This window comes from Caretta caretta, chromosome 11, assembly GCF_965140235.1.
Source record: "Caretta caretta isolate rCarCar2 chromosome 11, rCarCar1.hap1, whole genome shotgun sequence".
NCBI lineage: Eukaryota > Metazoa > Chordata > Testudines > Cheloniidae > Caretta > Caretta caretta.
Window position 1 is genome coordinate 41,498,201 of NC_134216.1, and position 22,041 is coordinate 41,520,241.

Here is a 22,041-nt window from a genome sequence, read left to right on the forward strand (position 1 = left end):
TCTAGTAAAGAGAAGCTCAGTGTCTCTGACCTTGATAAATTCCCCAAACAGTGAACAGTATTTATTGATCACTTAATATCACCTGAGGTCTCCCATCCATTAATGAGTAGTCTGGTTCTCTATCTATCCCCATTTATTATCCTGTATGTAACCAGGCATTGCTGCTAGAATGCGTCTCCTGCAGAAACTAGGTCTTTACACAGCAGGATCCTACAAATCTATATCAGTGGGGCACCACACAGGTTTAACTGAAGCAGTGATGCCTAATATCTCTCCATGTGACATCTGGAGAAGCAGAAATAAAGACTGGGTACATCCACTATAGATTTCCACTCCTCCCCATGTCATGGGTGATAGTCTGAGTAATGCTAAAGGAAGACAAATGAACCCATTGACAGAAGAATATATCTGTTTCTCAGAAGAGATCTCATGCAATTGGACATAATCGTTATTTTTTAATTGAGGTACTGTATATCTTTTCTCATTTATCCAGACATGTAGCTTTGTACACATCAAGTGTGATTAATACTATTGCTTACTTAAAGAATATATCGGTTTTAACTGTTAAAGCCTTACCTCATGTTGTCTTATTATGGCAGAAGAATACACAGTGAAAGACACTATATACTAGCTTAGGATACAGAGCTTGTTTTACTGAAGAGGGCACATTGGGCTGAGTTATACTCTCACTTATACTGATGCATCTCCACTGAACCAAGTGGGGGCTTCACTCTTGTACTTGAGAGCAAAATTTTGACCAATTGTTTACAGTAACAGCAACGGGAAAGTGAACATTTTAAGCGTCACTAGAAGGCAGAGCAGTACCAAATCAGTTTCTGTTATTCCCTGTACAATTTATTCTGTTCTGTGTAAGAAAAGCATAATTCCATCCATGCTATCTTTATGCTAAGGTGTCCTTCCATCTGTATAATAATAATAAGTACATGCCATTAGTAAATGTAGAACAAATGAAAAATTTAGCTTGCCTGGCAAACAAGAGAGGTCTATTTATCTTATATTTTGTATGATCTCTTCACTACTACTTTTTACCAGTAGACATCTCCAACCAATTCCTTTTTAGGAAAAAATGAAATACCCTAACTCCAGAGTGAAAAGATTGCTAGGTGCTGCAACAAATCTCTCCCCATCTCTCTCATAAATGATTTAGTTAGTCTGTTGCTCCAACAGGTGATTAGACCTAGAACTTACAGAGCAATATATTCATTTTTAATGTGGTTCTCTGACCCTCTAGATACTGGCATCTCCTGTTGTACTGAATATTTTTTGGAAAAGTTTCTTTCAAAAAGCACCATTGTTACATATCTTAGAGGGCTGTTCAAAGATTCAACTGTATTGTTAACACTTTGGATGTCATATGTAGCAGAAAGCTAGAGTTAAGGACCCTGCACTAAACTGTTTTCAATACTGGTGTGGAAAACTTCTCTGCGGCTCCTGCCATCTAGACCAAGCTTTCTGTATCTCCCTACCTTCCTCCCATTTTTCAAACCTAATCTTAAAACCTTGCTTTCCTCCCCTGCTTATACCTTCTGATTGCTCCCTCCCTCTGATGTTGGCCCTATGATTGAATAATTTATTTGCCATGAAATGTATTTGTATCACTGCTTTCTGTGATTTATACCATATAGTGTGGAATTATTTGGTGCTGTAAAGCAGTGATCCTCAACCAGGGGAATGTATAACCTTTGGGGTACACAGAGGTCTCCATCTAGGTCAGTGTTTCTCAATGTGGGGGTTGTGACCCCTGGGAGGGGGTCACGGGATTGGTTTAAGGGGGTTGCAAATGCAGGGCTAGTGTTAGGGGGTAGCAAGCAGGGCAATTGCTGGGGCCCCATGCCACAGGGGGCTGCTTGAAACTATTACATGCTTCAGCCCCAGGCGACGGAGCTCAGGCTTCAGACAGGCTGACAAGTGAAAAACAGGCTCAAGTATCACACTGAAATGTAAGTACAATGTATTCCAATCGATTTATTTTCTAACTATATGGTAAGATGAGAAAGTAAGCAATTTCTCAGCCATTGTGTGCTGTAACAGTTTGGAATTTTTATGTCTGATTTTGTAAGCAAGTAGTTTTTAAATGAGGTGAAACTTGGGGTATGCAGGACAAATCAGACTCCTGAAAGGAGTACAGTAGTCTGGAAAGGTTGAGAACCACTGCTCCAAAGTGTTTGTGAAACAGTTTTTGTGCCATATTTGTCTGTGGTGTAACTCCATTGGCCTCAGTGGAGTTACATCACAGAGGAATGGTCCTGTACAAAATAAGGTTGTGGTGCACATTTAAACTTAAGAGGTTCTGGTGAGGGGAAAGGAGTTGGAATATACTCAGAGGTCCCTACAGCCCTTAATCATAGTCAATTTAATGTATCCTTTAGGTGTGGAATTACTCAAAGGTAACCTCTCTAGCATACATCAGTCCTGAGCACTTCAGTGTTAGCTGTTAATGTCCCCAAAATTATCCCAATTACATGTGCTTTCCAGAAACTCAAAATACCCCAATCAGTGTGGAGACTCTCTTTCGCTATTGCACTGCGGAGGGATTGTTCTCTCATCGAATATGTTTGCCATTAATATTAATGGGAGCTTCCAGCATGAATTGACCAGAGTAGGGCCTAGTAGAGGTAGTAAATAAAAGAGGCCCTTATCAACATACAAAACTAAAGAATAGTGCTGTGAGCTAACTCCATTTGGGAATCTTTTCATTGCTATGAACATACATAATCGAACTCTTGATCTGGAGGATGTTAGGGTGTAGAACTCACTACTTCAGAACATCTGTCTCCATCTGATTCCCACTTTTTTAAAAAAACGGTTAAAAACACTTTTTTTCAAAAGTGATATTAGTCTTCCACTGTATTTTAGGATGTTTTCATTAAAGTTTATTGTTCCACACTTAATTGGTACAAATGCTTTTGCAAAATTTCCACCACCTTGAAAAAGCTCATTAGGTTCTTTAGTAAATATTGTTTTGTATAATTTTTAGAGCTGAAAATTCACAGAAAATGATTGTTTTAGCATAGTCATGCTTTTTTGTTTGTTCGTTTGTTCACAAATTGTCTCTGAGCAACTTACAAAATTTATTCTCTGTTCAAGTCATTTGTTGACTAATTCATGGTCTATAGAGTATCTATGAGAAGCTTATTGTGAGTGTTCAATATTCACAATTCAAGTTGTATGGGTTGGTTTTGATTGGACACACAGGCCACATGATATTTTGTTTACTGACTGGAAAAACGTAACACTTAGAACCTGGTTTCTAGTATAAATACTCACATATACACATTCAAAATTCACTCTAAAATTCACTGATTCCATAAACATACTTCCTAGAAATTAGTTGACTGGAATATTAAGATAATGAACAATAAGTGGAGCAAAAATAGCTCAGAAAATTCCTTTTATTCCTTTTTTCTCCCCAAGTGTATATTCACAGAACAGCGTTAAGGTTCTCGTCCATTTCTAATTAGCCACATAGGTTGAAGGATGACTTTCAAATGTACAGCATACATAATATTCTTCTTTCCTTGTTAGTTACATTTTGTTTCCCAACAAGAAACACTTTAAATGGTTATGTTAGAGTTTATTATGATATAAAGCTTATTCAGAGCAAATTTATTTTTATAGTTAAGAAATATAAAGGCACTTAACTGACCCCTTGAACTCATTCTACAAACATTATTCCTTAGGAGTTTGTTTTGGGGTGGGTTTTTGTGGGGGTTGGTGGTTTGTTTGTTTGTTTGTTTGTTTTGGTATTTTGTTGTTTTTGTCTTTCCTTTGTAGACCTGGCCAGAGAACTGTAGATGATCTAGAAATTATATATGAAGAACTTCTTCACATTAAGGCCTTATCTCATCTTTCTACCACAGTAAGTGTTTTGGTTGTTGTTTTTTTTATTTATAACTCATTGCCAAAAAAGGGCTGAATAGTGGTTGGCCCTTTTTGGTGGAGGTTGAGGGTCCCAGGACTCTTTCCATCCCATGCCAAGAAGCTACCCATAGTTGGGGCACCAAACACGGGCACTGTGTGTTGCCAATGCCACTTCTAGGTCTAGAAGTGGACTTTCAGCTGAGTCAGCTAAAATTCTTTTGGGGACTTCTGTTTCTGAATAGCCCTTCCTCATCTCCCTTATTTGTGACCAATGGCTTAAACCAAGGTCTGGCCCCAAATCTGTATATAATTTAATACATGTTGATCCTGACCCTGCTCCCAGTTAAGTCAATGGGAGCAGAATGGTGCCCATTGGCAAACTGTTACATTTAGCACCAAAAATGCAGTACACAGAAAACCTATAATTCTTCTCTCTTTATTTTAAGGTAAAACGAGAATTAGCAGGTGTTCTAATCTTTGAGTCACATCCCAAAGCAGGAACTGTCTGTAAGTAAAAGGGATCCAACCATATCTTTTCTTCTCATGTGTGGTTTTAGACAAGTATTTAAATTACTATGCAAAACTTGAATACTCGAAAGCTGGCTGTTCAGAACATGTGAGTGGCCAGTTGCAAAACGTCTCTGGATTACTATTTGGACTTCTGTGCCCACTAATGTTTGGGGGTGTTTGTATTTGGGGTTTTGGTTTGGACTCATCTCTAATTAAAATGGATTTTAGTTGTATCATACACTAATGAAAATGTTATTCTCATGGTATTCAGAAGCCCAGCTTTGTGTATAAAAATATTTAAAATGCGATTGTTTTGAGCTTTTTATATAGAGAAGCACTGGAAAATTAATGTCAGGTTCTCAGCACTTTAAGTATTAGGGTTAGATCACTCAGCATCCTGTAAGATCCAAATCTATGTATCAGTTAGCAATTGATAACATAAAGTTCATAAAGACACCTATAAAGAAATGGCAAATTACAGCTGCTTCTAGTATTGTCTTAGAAAAAAGAGGGCTTCATACAAATATTATAAAATTATTAGTATTCTTTTTTTGTCTCAAATCAAAAGAAAATTTCTTTTAAATCATAATGTGACATTTTTCAAGATAGTAAGATCAACTAAAATGACTTCAGTGTAGTTATTTTATATTGGTGTAACTGAGGGAAGAATCTGGCCCACTTATGCTAAAAGGCACCTATATTCTCAGCATAAAATCTTTTCTCTTTTTTGTAGTATTCAATCAGGGAGAAGAAGGTACTTCTTGGTACATTATCCTAAAGGGATCGGTAAATGTAGTCATTTATGGCAAGGTATTTTTGAAAACCTTTTGTTATTCTTTTTATTACTGGGACTGTAAGAATAAACTTTCCTGGAATACAGTTTGACTTACAGCAAGATTATGTTGTTTGGGGTAAAAAGTAGAATATTGTTTTCAGTTTTTAATCAAGAAATTATTCCAAATTATTTTATTTATGATGCTTTTACATGACTGATGTATAATTTCAGGACTATAATTTGCTTGTATGTTTACAATTTCAAGACTATAGACCACCTTGTACTACAAAGTGGTTTAAGTCAAACACAAACATTATGTCATAGCATACCCTCTCCAAGATACTCAGTGACTCCTTAGCTAAATATCACACATATTTAGCACTTAGCAGTAGTTACTGCTTTAATTGCAATAGTAGCTGTCACACCATAGTGCTGACATTGTCTGAATATAGCTTTGTTCTCATTCACTGATAAACTGCCCCAAGTTATAGCATCATAATCCCTATGTAGCTACATTCAACACAGCAAAAAATAATGCCCAAATTCACATGTAGGCTACCTCTACCCAATGAGCTGTGGTGTGATTCCCCTGCTCCCGTACAGGTGCTCACACTAGCTCTCATCGAAGGCTAGCAGTGTAGCTGCAGCAGCATGGGTACCGGCAGCGGAGGCCTGGCTTTGCTGTGCTGAAGACGTACTCACTGGTTTCAGGCAGGTTTGTACTTGGCACAGCTAGCTGTACCTCCTCTGCCATTCCCTGTGCTACTGGGGCTGTGCTGCTCTTTGTATTCGAGCTAGCGCAAGTATACATACATGGGCAGGGGAGTCGCGCCTAGCTCATAGTGTAGACGTAGCCACATCCCTTTGACTTTCTTAGCCTTAGCTAAGCCCTGTGGCCACATCATGGTTGCCACAGTCCTTTGGGGATGTAAGATCAACTGCTTCCTTCTGGGTTGTTGCTTTGGTCTATCGTATGGGCCCATTGCTCTACTGGGAAATGATTCCAAGACTTGTATTTATTCTCAGATCTGCTGCCAAATGATTCTGGCAGTCATAGTCTGACACTCCCTGGTTCCAACCACTAACCCTCAATTAGTGGATCACCTCTTTTATACCTTCAAGGCCGTTTTTGCCCTGTTCTAAAGGCCAATGCCTTTGGTTCACCCTACTTCATCTATCTAAACAGATTCTAGCTTTGTGAAATCTATCGAATTTTTATCCTGAAAATATCATTAAATCTCTTCACTTTTGGTTATTGGGAAGGCTAAAATCCTTCTTAACTTTTCCTTTTTGCAGCCTGAGGTTCACCCTAACTTTCTCCTTTTGTTCTGCATGCTGTTCTTAATCTCCATGAACAGATCCAACACCATATGCTGTCCTGTCAGTTTAACTCCACCCTCGGGCTCTCTGCCCATTGGCTAGTGGTTTTCCACTTTTCTCTGACTGGTCATTCATTCACAAGTATTACCATTTGTGAGCATGATCACATATGAACCATCATATGTTAGCTTAAATTTTATTATCGCTTCACAAAGTATAATCATTTGTATACAGGAACTTTAAATACAAAAAAATATTGTTCATCTTACCAACCTTTTACCATAACATGGAGATATAATTCTGTATTTCCTTTTATGCCATTTCATGTCTAATTATTTAAGCATGTATAACTAATGTTGAAGAAGCTATATAGGTATTTTCAGTGTAATTAATGTGTCACCTCTCTTTAGAGTATTTTAATGTCCTTTGATAAACCATTAAAAATGATCCCTTTAAGTATGTTTCCATTTTAAATAATATATATATATGTATAGTACTTTCTGAATAAATTGACACAGATTGATGTGCATTCTTCAACTCTCCCCCCACAAGGGTTCTCCCATTAAGTGGCTTCAAATGGTCTGTTCATGTGGGTAAGGATGACTCACACTAGTAAAGGTTAGAAAACGGAGTGAAGATATCTACTACATATTCTGCTTTCGTACCAGGTACTTGGAGGAAGGTACAAGAATCCCTATAGTGGTCAGATAGGAAATAACCTGCTCATAGAGGAAGTTACTTCCTAATCCCTGACAGTTAATAGTCAATTTATGTCCCAAAGCATAACGGTTTATATCCCTTCTAAGAATTTTTTTATCCTGTCTCATGTAACTGAGCATTCTCTCCTTAACCATATAAATGTCAAATCCTTTCAGAATCTTACTGATCTTTTTCACCTTAGTGATACATTGTGGCAAAGAGTTCCAGAGATTAATTATAAACTGTGTAAAAAGAATATATTCTTTTCTCAGTTTTAAATATGTTGCCTTTTGATATTATTAAATTATCCTTCATTCTCTTGAGAAAGGGTATATAGATAAAAGTACCTGATTTTTACCTTCTGTATGCCATTCATTATTTTCTATATCACTGTCATGCCTCTGATTTCTCTCCTCTCTAAATTAAACAGTCCTAATGTCTTTCTTCATATGGAAGCTTTCCACACATATAATCTATTTGTCTTCCATCTTCGGACTCCTTCTACTGGGAAGTTCTAAAGGAATCAAAGAAAGTTACTTTTGTAAAAAGGATAAATAGGATGACCCAGGTAACTATTGACTGGTTAGTCTGAGATTGATCCTGAGCAAAATTCTGGAAAGGCAGATATGTGATGCAATCAGTAAAGAATTAAAGGATGATAGCATAACTAATGCCAGTCAGCAGGGTTTTATGGAACATAGGTGGTGTCAAATAAACATGATAGAATTTTTGATTGATAAATGTCACTGATAAAGTATCTTAAATTTCTGCAAGAGACAAGGTGGGTCTTTTATTGGGCCAAATTCTGTTGGTGAAAGAAACAAGCTTTCGAGCTACACAGAGCTTTTCTTCAGGTCCGGGAAAGATACTCAGAGTGTCACAACTGAATACAAGGTGGAATAGATTGTTTAGCATAAGTAGTTAACCCATATTTTAAGGGATCCTTCAAGGTGAAGTTGGATATTAACACCCCTCTAGTCATCGGAGAAAAAAGACTAGACAGTATCCTGAATTGCAGTGACAGTGAAAAGGATTTTTCTCCTATGACTGAGGAGGTGTTAATGGGTCACTTCACCTTGAGTGGTCTCTTAGAATATGTATGCAGTGGTGGTGTAGTCATGTTGGTCCCAAGATATTAGAGACAAGGCAGGTTAGATAATATCTTTTATTGGACCAACTTCTGTTGGTGAGAGAGACAAGCTTCTGAGCTCTACAGAGATCTTCTTCAGGTCTGGGAAATATTTCAATGGACCATTCAAGGAGAAATGTCCATTAACATCTCTCCAGTCATGGGGGGTGTAAGGAGAGAAAAAATATATTCCCTCACCCACCTTATCTCTCTTAGAATATGTGTTAGCTACTTATGCTAAACAATCTGTTCCACCTTGTATTTAGTTGTGACACTCTGAGTACTTTCCAGACATGAAGAGCTCTCAGTAAACTCGAAAGCTTGTCTGTTTCACCAACAGAAGTTGGTCCAATAAAAGATATTATCTCACCCACCATGTCTCTCTAATATCCTGGGACCAACACAGCTGTAGCAACACTTAAATTTCTTCTGGTCATTTGACTTAGTCCCACAGACATCTGATAAAGAAATTAGCACTATACAAAGTCAATGGAATCCATATTAAATGGATTAAAAATTGGTTAACTGACAGAAATAAAATAATAATCATAAATGGGGACTCATCATCCTATGAGGGCACTTCTAGTGAGATCCCACAGCGGTCTGTTCTTGGCCCAATGCTATTCAATATCTTTATCAATGATAAAAAATAAGATCATTGCTGGTAAAATTTGCAGATGACACAAATATTTGTGGCATAGTAAATGATGGTGACAGGTCAGTTATACAGACAAATCTGGATCGCCTGGTAAGATGGGCTTATTTGAATATATACCAAATGTAAGGTCATCTATCTAGAAACAAAAAATGTAGTATCCTGGGTAGCAGTGACACTGAAAAGGATTTTTGGGTAATGGTGGATAAGCATCTGAATGTGAGCTCCCACTGCAATGCCATGGCTAAGAAGCGGGACACTATCCTTGGACACTATCCTTGGATAAACAGGGGATATCAAGTAAGAGTAGGGAATTAATATCTCTGTGTATGGCATTAGTAAGATTATTACTGGAATACTTTTTAAAAAGTTGAAAAATTGGAACAGGTTCAGAAAAGAGCTTTAATAATGATTTGAGGTCTGAAAAACCTGTATTCTAGTCAGACACTTAAGAAGCTCAGTCTATTTAATTTATGCAAGAGAAGGTGAAGAGGTGACTTGATCACAGTCTTCAGTTACTTCCATGGGGAAGAGTTTTCTGATAGAAGATGGCTCTTTAATTTGGCAGAATCGTGGGGAGGAGGACCTGTTAGTACTTTCCCTAAGTTGTTGTTATTTGAGAAAAACATTTGCTTAAAGGGAGATGTCTGCGAGAGACTGAGGAATCTGGATTCCAATAAACCTACATTTTGAAAAGTTAAGGAGACAAATGACTCTGAAACATTTTAATGTCACCACTTATTTCTTCCCACACACAAACTTCCATATAAAATCCTACACATTGAACTCTAAGCCGTGCCTCAGAAAAACTAGTACATCACTCAAGTTTCTCTATAGAAAGTTACAAAAAATTGTACTGTACGGTGGAAAATAGTACACTTGGCAGATCTGCATTCACCCAGCACTGAGAAAGATTTACTAGTCTGTAATTCGCAACATCAGGCCATTACCTTTTAGAAAACTAAAGTACAGCACTGGCTACCTTCCAATTCTCTGGCATAGTAGTTGATTTTAATGAGAGAGTGTATATTTTTATTAGTAGCTGAGCCATTCTGTTCTTATGTCCTTCAGAACTCTTGGATGAATACCATTCAGTCCTGGTGAGCTGTCACTCCTCCATTTCATCTGGATTTTTTGTCCGGGCCTTTACCACCATATTCACTTATATTAGCTGATGTCTTTATCTGACCTGTGTGCTCCTCTGTACCCGTCAGTTTTCCTTCAATTCCTACTTTAAATAACCCTCCAAAACTGTCAATTTTTGTGACAGCAATCTGTTCTCATTTTAGTTAAGGTAAAGCCCAGAAAGTATCCCTAATAAATTTCCTCTTTATGAGGGAGATTTTCACCGGTGAATATGGGAGCTCTTAAAACCTTTTGACTTTTAATGGTAGTTCGGCACCTAACTACACTTTGTGCCTTTGAAAATCTCCCCTGACATTTTCTCATGCTGGACCTGAATGTGGAACTCTAAGCATTTCAGTGAGAGCTACCATAGAGGTCCCAGTATTAAGGCTTTTTCTTATTCATCCAGATTTAGCTTCTAGGTCATCTCTCACTCCACCCTGTGGGCCCAATTTTCAGCCTGTTAAATCGGTGTAACGCTGAAGTCAGTGGAGCTATGCTGATTTACACCAGCTGAAGATCTGGTTCTGTCTCTTTAGTGTCAGTAGATAAAATGACCAAGCAACTCTCCAGCCCTCACTAGAGGCATATCTAGATGTCTTGTGAGCTCTGTCATCTATATAGCTGGTAAGTCACTGAACAGTTCTCACAATCATCACATATCCAGCTATTCATATTTCTAATGATCAAATCCTCTACCACCAATCTGTTGACTTATTACAGTGGTTTTCCCACCTCCTGTGAGGACCTCCTTGGTATATGAGGAATGATCAGCCTCCTTTACCTAAACTGGAAGATGGAAATTTGTACCTCCATTCCACCTAGATTCTCCTATCATTAGATCAGGACATCCATCATAGGCATGTGCGTTAGGGAAAAGAGCAGAATAGGTAACAGAGACTGACACTGTTGGAGAAGAGAATTTCACTCAAAATCTGTTCTTCAGTAAACTAGATCTGTATTTTGCATGGTCTCTTTTTGTAAATCAAGAGCTTGCTGTCATCAGCAAGGCCAGAAGAGTCCTTTGCTCTGAGTCTAATTTCAGAGAGCAAGCCCATTCTTTTCTGTTCTTGCCTTTCTCTGGTAATAGTAATAAGCAGTTATCAAGTATTGTTTCCTAGTCATTATTTTTGCTGTTGATTTCCTGCCAAATACATTTGTTTTAATATTGGATTTTGAAGTCTGGTGTTTGCACATGGCATTTCAATGGGATGAAGTATAATGATGATTTTTGTGTATAAATGTTTTGCTGTTTCTAGGGTGTTGTATGTACCCTACACGAAGGAGATGATTTTGGCAAGTTAGCTCTAGTGAATGATGCTCCAAGAGCAGCGTCTATTGTTTTACGAGAAGATAACTGCCACTTCTTGAGAGTAGACAAGGAGGACTTTAATAGAATACTTAGGGTAAGTGTTGGGTAAGACATGACACGAACACCGGTCCTCTGATATTTGCCACCTCCAGTGGCCTGCTTTCTAACCTTGCAAACATTTTCAGAACCTGTGTCATTAGTATCAATAAATGACAATCAACCCAAAGCATCATTTGAAATAACTTGTAATTAAAGAAGAGAGACGTAACATCCTAGAAAAAAAAACAAAAACACAAGTAGTACATTAAGTAAACTACAGAAAAATACATTGACCCCTTCTCAAAGGATCTGGAAAGATGTACAGGCCCAATTTTTGTGGTTATTAATGTTAGAAGAAAAGCTCAGTTGTGGTGTTTATAACTTGAACCTGGGCCCAGATGATCTGATTGTGATTGGTTGGGAACATCCCACAATACACAAGGCCAGAAACATCATTACCCTACATTGGAATGTCTATGTGCCTTCTGGAGTGATGACAAAATCAGCTCAGAGAGCGCTGTACATGAAAATTTTCTTGCTGCTACTGAGTGGCACCTGAACTAATAAGGAGTGAGATGCTTTAGGTACTGAGACCTGGTTGGTCTTGGAGACTCCAGTTGAGTTTTATGTAGCTCTTGCTGTCTGATTTTAGCAGGATTTCAAAGACTGCACTGATGTACTAAAACCTGGGTGCCAGGTTGCTTTTCATTTGTGTTTAAATGTGCACCAGTTTTGGCTCTGTCTTTGTTTTACTTGTATATAAAATTGTTTCCACCCTACACTCTGAGAAGCTCTAACAATTTATTGGGCTAGGATTTATAATTCTTCTATCATCCTTCCAAAAGAACAGTATTTAAAAATGAATGGTCAACAAATGCCAGATTATGGATAATGATGATCATGGAAGGGCAGGGGTTGAAATGACTACATTTTAAAGGTGAGGAGAAGGGTTGGTTCTGGCAATCTGCTTTCTTCCCACCTCATACCTGTGATCCCCTTCCTAGAGGCTGCTGCACTAGACTTCCCCGTGATTCTCCACATGCCCACCAGGAGAGTCCAGTTACAGATCCTCTTCACTCTGCCTGCAGGGAGAAAGGGTGCAGAGAGGGAAACAAACATGGGAAGGACCAGCCACAGAGACTTGGCTCCTCAGTTTTTGTTGAAGTTATTTGAAAGTCATTCATTTTTAAAAAGTAATTAAGCAGCCAAGTCAGGTGCAGTAACTGTATTAAAAATAACTTGTCTTGCAGGATGTTGAAGCAAATACAGTAAGACTCAAAGAACATGACCAAGATGTCTTGGTATTGGAAAAGATCCCAGCAGGAAACAGAGCTTCTAATCAAGGAAACTCACAACCTCAGCACAAGTATGTTTTCATTCAATAGTGCAAATGTCAGACTGTGATTAACCTTTTCATACAGTATTATTATCTAAACAATAGCATATTCTCCCTTTCTGTGGAAGAATTCAATGTATGTAAGGGTTGTTGTTTTTTTAGCATCAGCTAATCACATGCCCTGTAGTGCATAATATATCAATTTCCAGCTACGCAGTAGGTGTACAACTTTACACAATAATTCTCTAAGGCTCTAACTGTAAATATTCCTCTCATGAATGACTTTTAAATAGATTGCACATGGGGAATGATGAAACCCCATTAAGCAGAGCAATTGTGTAAAATGCATGGGGAAAGTACATTGTTTTGTTACTAAGTACAGATGTTTCCTCTTTGGATTTCAGATTCAGGATTTGAATAAAAATTTGCTAGGTTCAATTTATACACAGTGTGAAGAATTCAGACAGGAAAGTAACTCCCTGAATAGGCTTGCATTATTTTCTATAATATTCACCACATTTCCCCTGCCTTCTTACCTAGAAGCAGGAAGCACCATTCTGAAATGAAGTAAGAGTGTCCAGGGAAGTCAAGTTATCAATATTGCAAACGAATGGAACTGCTGGAAAAAATCCCCAAGACAGGGGCTGTGAAACTTACTGGTTTTCTACACTTGAAAAATACAGTCAGGTTGTATTTCAATAGTTTAAATTCCCCAGCACAGAAGTAATGACCTCATGCACACACATTTGCATCCACATGCATATTTTGCACACACATGCATTCACATGTAGAGCTGGACAAATACCTGGCAGTTCTGAAAAAAAAAATTGGGTTAAACTAAAACTGAAAATTTGGGGTGGGGGAAACGGTGAATTGAAAAAGTTGATAAAAGTTTTGTTTCTGGTTGAATAAAACATTTAATTTCTGGGCATTTTCAAAATAAAAGCAAAGGAAATAAAGCGTGATGTTCACAAAATGGCCAGAAAAGCTGGTACCTCCCTTTTAACCTTTAGTCCAGTGGTTAGGGCACTCATCTGAGATGTGGGAGACCTGCTTCAGTTCCCCTTTCTATGTCTTATGTGGAGCAGGGAATTGATCTCGCACGTTGCAGGAGAGTGTCCTAACTCTAGGCTGTGGCAAAATACAGCAGGAGATGGCAGTGATTTCCCCCCCACCCCCAAGTATTGTCATTTCACAGGAATGTTGTGCAGTTTCCTTGGACAATAATGGATGTGCCCTTTGCCATCATGTATCCAGTAAGGTTGGCATCTCTACCACAGCTAACATTATGTATTGAGAAGTACTGGAGCCTTTTTTCTGCTCCTCACTTTTACTCAGATAAGGAACTCGTTTTCCTTCTATTTTGAGGGATTTTTTATTAGTTAAGATGAGACTTAAGTTAAGTTAAGTGCTGGCACTGCCCATTTTTAGTACAATTTTCCTCTGATGTGTGATTACAGCCCATCTGTTACAGTATTTATAATGATATTTTATCTGTAGGGATTTAAATAAAGTATTCCTTATATTTTTACACACATTTTTCATCTGCTGTGTAATCTGTCATCACACCCTATGACTAAGTTATTAGACCCAGACATTCCCTCTCAGCAAACAGTTTAGTTTTAGGGCCTGTAAAAGGGTTAGCACCCACCTCTCATGTGGGCCCCCTTTTCTTTGGCCAGTAGTGCCTGCAAACACAGTTCTTTTTCAGGGGAGGGGAGCACCCACCTCTCATGAATGGCCCCCTTTCTCTCTGTTAGGTTTGAGCCTGCTCTGGGTTTTTTTGTTCTTTCAGCGGGGTGGCAACTGCCTCTCGCGAGCATCCCCCAGCTGCTGGTTCTCTCAACTGGTTTTCGGCAACTCAGCCCTCCGTCCAAGCTGCACACGCTGTCCCCCACTTCTGGGGTATACAGTCCTGAGTTCTTATCGCGGCCCTGGTATGGTATAGCTCTTAGGCCTCTTCCCAGAGGCACTGCCTTCTTCAGACACTTAGCCGGGGCCCATCTCGGTACCCTCAGCTGGTGTCCTTCTCAGCAGCCCTCCCTAGATTCAGTCTGTAACCAGACCAGTGGAGTCCATCTCGGTACCCTCGTCTGGTCTGGCCAGGTTTTGTGCTCAGTCCCCTGGGTTCAGCCTGCCCCCACTGACCTTTAGATGGCTCTGCTGCTATACTATCCAGCCAGCCAGGCACCCGGTCTTTGGCAGTCTTCGCTGGGCTCAGTTCTGTCTGGTGAGCTCTCTGCGGTGAGCTGTCCACAGTCCTGCTGTTCGTCTAGCCAGCCAGGCACCCGATCCTCCCTCGTCGAGCTCCACACAGCAACTGAAGGCTCTGCTCAGCTGCTTGCCTTTTATCTGGCCTTTGTGGCCACTTATTGGTCACTCCAGCAGCCCCTCTGATTGTCTGCTCTTCTCTAGATTGCCTAGGGGACTCCTCGCTGCTCTATTCTGGGACAGGGTGATTCAGGGCTGCGAGGCCTCCAGCAGGAGGCCTCTGAGCCTAGTCCACCCTGCCACAGGGCCAAATTCTTTAGTAGTGTAAATGAGTGAAACTCAGTTGTAGTCAGTGGAACTGCACTATTTTATATCAGCAGGGAATTTGGTCCTCTAGATTTTACCCATTTTGCTTTTTGTGACTTGATTGTGACCACATAATTTTGCACATTTCTTAAACGGTTCAATGAATGTTTTATGCAAACATATTTCAAACACTGGATTTCTTGAAAACTCTTTGCTATGAGTATTACTTCTAGTATCTGACATTTAACAATTCAAAATTTGAACAGATAAGTCATGTAGTATGTTTGTGCTCCCTGGCTAGATGAGGGTAGTTTTCAAAATCAAGCTTCCAGGGTGAATACTTTCAATGAAAATTCTAAGGTTGCTTTTCAGAAATATTTTATCAATTTTCTTAAATATATTGTTTCTGTGAACACTCCTGCCAGCGAACATTCACAGAAAGCAAACACAAAAGGGTCAGAAGCAGAGAAAAAACAAAATGGCTTAAAATTTAAGCATTCACAAATTATTTTTTCAGAGTCCAGCTTATTCTACTGACAGAATGTTTGATAAAGTATTTTTATCTTAAACCTTTTAAACTCAATTAGTACTTGTGAGTGTGACATCTCTAGTTTCTGCTAAGAGGTAGTAAATGGAGTGAGTGGCAAACGTTAGGTTTCAAAGTCCATATTTAGACACCTAAATAAGTGCTTGATTTCCAAAATGCTGAGTCTTTGGGAGTTAGTGAGTGCTCAGTGCTTTTGAAAATCAGGCCACTTATTTAGATGCCTAAGTCAGGAATTTAACTGTAAGTACCCACCTTTGAAAGTCCTGGTCAAACCATTCTGGCAGAGGCCATGCAACCTTCCCCATACTGCCCCAGCAGTGTTGCTCAGGCCTGAGCCGGAGAGCTCACCTCTCTGGCTGGGAGGGTGGTTCGTTCTCCCTGTCCATTCAAACCTTAGCTTCTCTGCTGAGACTGTCAACAAAGGTACCAATTTTGATGTGGGCACTTTCTCCCTAGGAAGTAAAATAAGACAAGCAAGTGACTTTATATAAGATACTAAACTACCTTCAGACTTTTGATCCCTACTAAATTGTATAGAGGTGAAACACTGTGTAGTGTATTGTTAGTTCCCTGAGACATCCTGTCAAGAACTATTTTTTCTATTCTCTTAATCCTAAGAAAGGCTCCATTTTGGGACCAGATGCCCTGAACTGCAGTTTGGGTCCCTCCCCGCCCCCTCGTCTGCTGCAGCTCACTGAGCCACAGTTTCAAAGAATGACAGGCTTGCTACGAAGAGCTAACTCTGAAGTTCTCTCTTCCAAGCTCTAAGTTCTCTATTCGTGGGTGATCACACACATGCAGTGTTACTGACTGACACCTCTCAGAGCGTTGCTGCTGTCTACAGTCACTGTAGGCCACTTCGTTACTTCGTTTTCACTTTCATATTCAAAGTGCAGCAAACTGGGTTCTCTCTGCCTCACTCACCTACAGACTTGGTTAGTATCTCTACAAGGATGTGCACTGGCTTAACAAGTGTTTGTGTTCTTGGGACTTCAATACTGTTCTTCCAAAGGGGCTGGCAGGTAAAAGAACTGTGATGGTCAGTGCTCAAAGTGAGGAGGAGCTCACAGGAGCTCAGCTCCACCACTTATTTCTCAGCAGGAGCAGAACACCTACACTTCTCCTAGGGTTTCGGGGTTTTTTTTAAGTTTCATACTTTTTCACTTCAACGTGGAAGAATGATGCAAAGATTGAAAGAATGAAATGGAAGATAAAAAGAAATCCTATTCACTAGGAAAGAAGGAAAGAGAGGACAGTTAATCAGTGCAGCTCTATTCTGTAATATCCTCTGCTATAGTGCTGGAGTGGTACATAAATCTTGTCAGTGTTCCCTGCAATACATATGATAACCTCACTGTCCGTATCTCACTAGATTTACTGTTAGAAGTGGTGCAAGTACTGAAGTTAAGCAGATACTTATTTCCTGCAGTTACCTAAGGCAATTGGCAAGTTTTGAAGTTCCACCGCTGGAGGTTACTGTCTGCCACTATGTCCTTTCCCCAGCTCAGACCTGCAGTACTGCAGGCATTCGTTTGCTTTCATTGTTTTCCCTTTGAGCACTGATGATGATAAATAGTAGTGCCCATCTCCCCCTAAGAGTTACTCTGTTTAAATCCATCTAAAGCCTACATTTTCAGCAATTTTGTTGTTGCTGAGATTTTTGTCCTTGATAATACTTAGCACTGACAGTGTTTTTCGGAAAGGTCTGATTCACCATTTCTCTGCTCCAGTTTTACACCAGTGCAACTCCATTGAAATCAATGGTGTAAAACTGGAGTATTGCAGTGGAGAATGGGGCCCTTTATCATCTTAGACCTCATGGTAAGAAGGTAAGTATTATTGTTCGCATTTTACAGATGGGGAACCTGAAGCAAAGAGGTTGAGTGATTCTTTCCCCTGGGCCACACAGAGAGTCCGTGTCAGAGCAGGTATTTGCTCTCTTGTATTGTTCTTGACTTCCATTCCTGTGCTCAGAAGTCTTAGGTTCCACTTCTCTCTAGTACCAATTATTTCTTCAGTTGACATTTTCATTGTGCCTTTAGAAAATTAATTGCTTCTTTTCTCTTCCACAGGTATACTGTGATGTCAGGAACTCCAGAGAAAATTTTAGAGCACTTTCTAGAAACTATGCGCCTTGAATCAACTTTAAATGAAGCGACAGGTAGAATTATCTGACAAAAGCTGTATTTCTATTCATAAATAAGATAGGCTCTCGAGATGTAAGTGAAAATGTTATGCTTGGGAATGCAGCCTTTAATTATCTGCAGAAATTAATCTAATCAACATTTAGATACAAATTTTAAAAAGCTGGGAAATTCAAAATTTAAGATGATGATCCACCATCCTTATTTAGGGTTTGGAGTGTCTATTGATAGCAAAGCAGCAAAGTCTCACAAGATGTTGTAATACAGCCAATTGCTTTTATTGGTCACAGCTATGATGATAAATGGAGACCTGCCATAACCCAGTGACGTTGCCACCACAGAATGTACTTGTCATGACGCATGCCACATAATACTATGCACTAACCTTGATCCCTCCTGCATCACTTTAAATTTCTTTATTATACTTTTTCAATGGACTCTTATTCAAACAAGGAATTCAGCACCATCAAGGACCAAACCCTCTGCTATGTAAATTGCTGCAGCTCCATCGAAGCCTACAGAGCTGCAGCAGTTTACACCAGCGGAGCTGTCAGATTCAAGAATGTATGTGTCTGCTATCTTACGCCTTGGAGATCTTTTCATTAAAGAAAAGTCAAGAAAAAAGCATTTCTCATAATAATAGTAGTTGTAAACTGGCACAGATAATTTATATTATGTTACTGTATATCAAGTAGGACACCCCTTCAGTAAGCATGTTTTTGACCTTACAGATGGTTAGGAAGCATGAGTGTAAAGGCATTCTTAAATAATTCATAGATTAGTAGTGATATAATCAGTGCATCAGCCTGTGTGCTGAAAGATTGCATGATGACTTTTAACTTCTCTGTTTTAATTGCTTTTGTGAATAAAATAAGCTTGCCATACAGTTGCATACTCATCTAGCAACAGAAGCGGGGCATAGGGACTTCATGTCTGAAAACATCTGATGGCAAGTTTACCATCCCTATCCTTTAACTTTCTAAATAGTCTTAAACTTTTAAATTGTTTCAAAACATTTCTTTTCCAAAACGTCCAGTGGCAAAATTCCATATTTCAGCCTGATGGCCTGCAAAACATCACATTTCACAAACAAAGTCATTCTTAAGTGGTAGGGGCACAAACTTCTGAAACCACTGATTTTTCATTTGTGCAATTCTCTTAAATTAAAAACAACTAAACCCGTTTGTTTTGTGAATTATACAAAGAATACTCTGGCTGAGGTCCATAGGATTTTATATACTTCGAACAGAAAGACACTTCCAGATGCTAAATTATATAAAGAGTGGAAGCAATGGTACAGTATGGATAGCACAGCTGTCACGCCATGTTTTCCTTGATAGCCCTCCATTACAAGATCTTAAATTGTTGTTACACTATAAAAAGTGGCTCTATAAAATGGCTCCCCGGGGTAATGGGTTTATTGTGCTTCACTGATTCCATATAAAATTTGCTTCGTTTACAATTAAAACAAACTGCCCACCCTCAGATTTATGCTGGGCTCTGAAAGCCAATCCAGATCAGTCCCGCTTATACATCATCACAAGTCCAAGGGGTAAAAGATGCCCTCATTTACACCAGTGCAACCCCACTAACATCTCATTGGGAGGGAAGAGGTAGCTCTTCAGTTGCCAGAATGTAGTGCATGGTATAGTTAGACCTTCATTTCTTTCCAACCTAAAAATGTTATATTTGTATTATTAATCTCATTATACATCTGTTTTCTATGTTTAATTCAAATTTCCTAATTGTGAATTGATTTGAATCAAAATATAAATTAGATCTTTGACTATCAATCTACTTATTTCTGGTCTTTTGCTGGTGCCAACTGGAGTCAGCAAGGAATTCTTCCCCATCTTAGTATTCTATTTGGAATTGTTATGCTGATACATTGATAGGTGCTTCCTAGGTACCAAGATGTAGAGTGCCTCATTCTCATTACACTGACGATCTTAGTGTACATGAGAATTATGCCCAAATATTTTACTGTTGTACGGGAGTATTGTGATGTGTGGGATGCCTTCTTCTGAAGTATTTATTATAAGCCCATTGAAGTCAAATGGATATAAATGTATGCTTAAAATAAGGCACATGCTAACGTACCTTGCTGAATCAGAACCTTAGTGCAGTATTTCATGGCAAGGATTCATTTGATGCAGACTGTGTAGTAGTACATCTACTAAAGCAAGGCACCTATCAAATCTAGAAGCATAACAACAGCAGAATCAATTCCGAGAAGGCAAATAAATAATTATTTCATGATAAATACATAGATTCTCTGTACTCAAGTTTAATACTGTACCCAAAAAATACAAAACCGAGTCAACTGCTGACCTCTTCACAGTCTTCAGGAAGTCAATGAGATCTTTAACTGAAAGAAGCATCATTGTTATGAACCCTGAGTTGTTTGCAAGAACTTAACTTTCTGCTTTATTTGTTTTTCTCTTCACAGATTCTGTTTTAAATGATTTTGTTATGATGCACTGTGTTTTTATGCCAAATAGTCAGCTTTGCCCAGCCTTGATGGCACAATATCCTTTTGTGATGAAAATTTTACATTTCTTTTAAGATCATTCCTATTAGAAAAGAGACAGATACATTCTGAAAAACTCATAGCTCTCCAAAGACAAGTAAAGTTTAATGGAGCCTCACTTTTATGGCCTACCTCCCAGTGTGTGAATGACAGAATACTCATAATTAGGCTTGGAAGGATTAGATTTTTATTGGTAAACATTGGTAATGTAGATTTCACTGTACACACACAAACCAACAAAAAATATTTCCATCGATAGTAATCAACATTAAATGCTGCTTAAGAATGTAAGAGTTTGATTTAAGGATATTTACTTTGTAGGTTTTGACATGTGATGTTGATAATTTGTGTTTTAATGGCTATAAAGCTTTAAGTTTTTGAATCTCAATATCTGCAGTCATTAAATAATTGTCTGCCCCCCACCATTGCCTGACACAAGCCCCATAATTTCTTGCAACTGTGATGATTTAAATAGACAAAAAATATTTAAAATGCTTAAAACCCATAATTTTCTCAAACGTGAACATTTAAATTGATAAAAATAAATGCTTAAAATAAACATTGTTAAATAAATAAACATTGATAAATAAATAAATGCTTAAAATAAACATTATTAAATAAATAAAAATTGATAAATAAATAAATGTTTAAAATAAACATTGATATTACCTGTCAAAATTATTTAAAACATTTTTTTTGCCAAGCCTACCCATGTATGTTTAAGCTGCCAGCAAGTGGTACATGTGAGGGTCCCCCCCTGTGATGCAACTTGGAACTGGGGTATGTCAAGGTTCCTCCCCCACTCTGAACTCTAGGGTACAGATGTGGGGACCTGCATGAAAAACCTCCTAAGCTTATCTTTACCAGCTTAGGTCAAAACTTCCCCAAGGTACAAAATATTCCACCCGTCGTCCTTGGATTGGCCGCTACCACCACCAAACTAATACTGGTTACTGGGGAAGAGCTGTTTGGACGCGTCTTTCCCCCCAAAATACTTCCCAAAACCTTGCACCCCACTTCCTGGACAAGGTTTGGTAAAAGCCTCACCAATTTGCCTAGGTGACTACAGACCCAGACCCTTGGATCTTAAGAACAATGAACAATCCTCCCAACACTTGCACCCCCCCTTTCCTGGGAAATGTTGGATAAAAAGCCTCACCAATTTGCATAGGTGACCACAGACCCAAACCCTTGGATCTGAGAACAATGAAAAAGCATTCAGTTTTCTTACAAGAAGACTTTTAATAAAAATAGAAGTAAATAGAAATAAAGAAATCCCCCCTGTAAAATCAGGATGGTAGATATCTTACAGGGTAATTAGATTCAAAAACATAGAGAACCCCTCTAGGCAAAACCTTAAGTTACAAAAAAGATACCCAGACAGAAATAGTTATTCTATTCAGCACAATTCTTTTCTCAGCCATTTAAAGAAATCATAATCTAACACATACCTAGCTAGATTACTTACTAAAAGTTCTAAGACTCCATTCCTGGTCTATCCCCGGTAAAGACCAGCATATA

General features: G+C 38.7%; 1 protein-coding gene across 9 annotated transcripts in view; it reads left to right on the forward strand.

The window, feature by feature from the left end:
* RAPGEF4 (Rap guanine nucleotide exchange factor 4) overlaps positions 1-22,041 on the forward strand; it is a 226,435-nt gene that overhangs the window by 156,183 nt on the left and 48,211 nt on the right. For all 9 annotated transcript variants that reach the window (XM_048869498.2, XM_048869500.2, XM_048869499.2 and 6 more), the window contains 7 exons: positions 3,796-3,880; positions 4,329-4,389; positions 5,126-5,202; positions 11,355-11,501; positions 12,697-12,812; positions 17,919-18,007; positions 20,440-20,518. In XM_048869498.2, the coding sequence (XP_048725455.1) occupies positions 3,796-3,880; positions 4,329-4,389; positions 5,126-5,202; positions 11,355-11,501; positions 12,697-12,812; positions 17,919-18,007; positions 20,440-20,518 (654 nt within the window). The remainder of the gene's footprint in view (positions 1-3,795; positions 3,881-4,328; positions 4,390-5,125; positions 5,203-11,354; positions 11,502-12,696; positions 12,813-17,918; positions 18,008-20,439; positions 20,519-22,041) is intronic.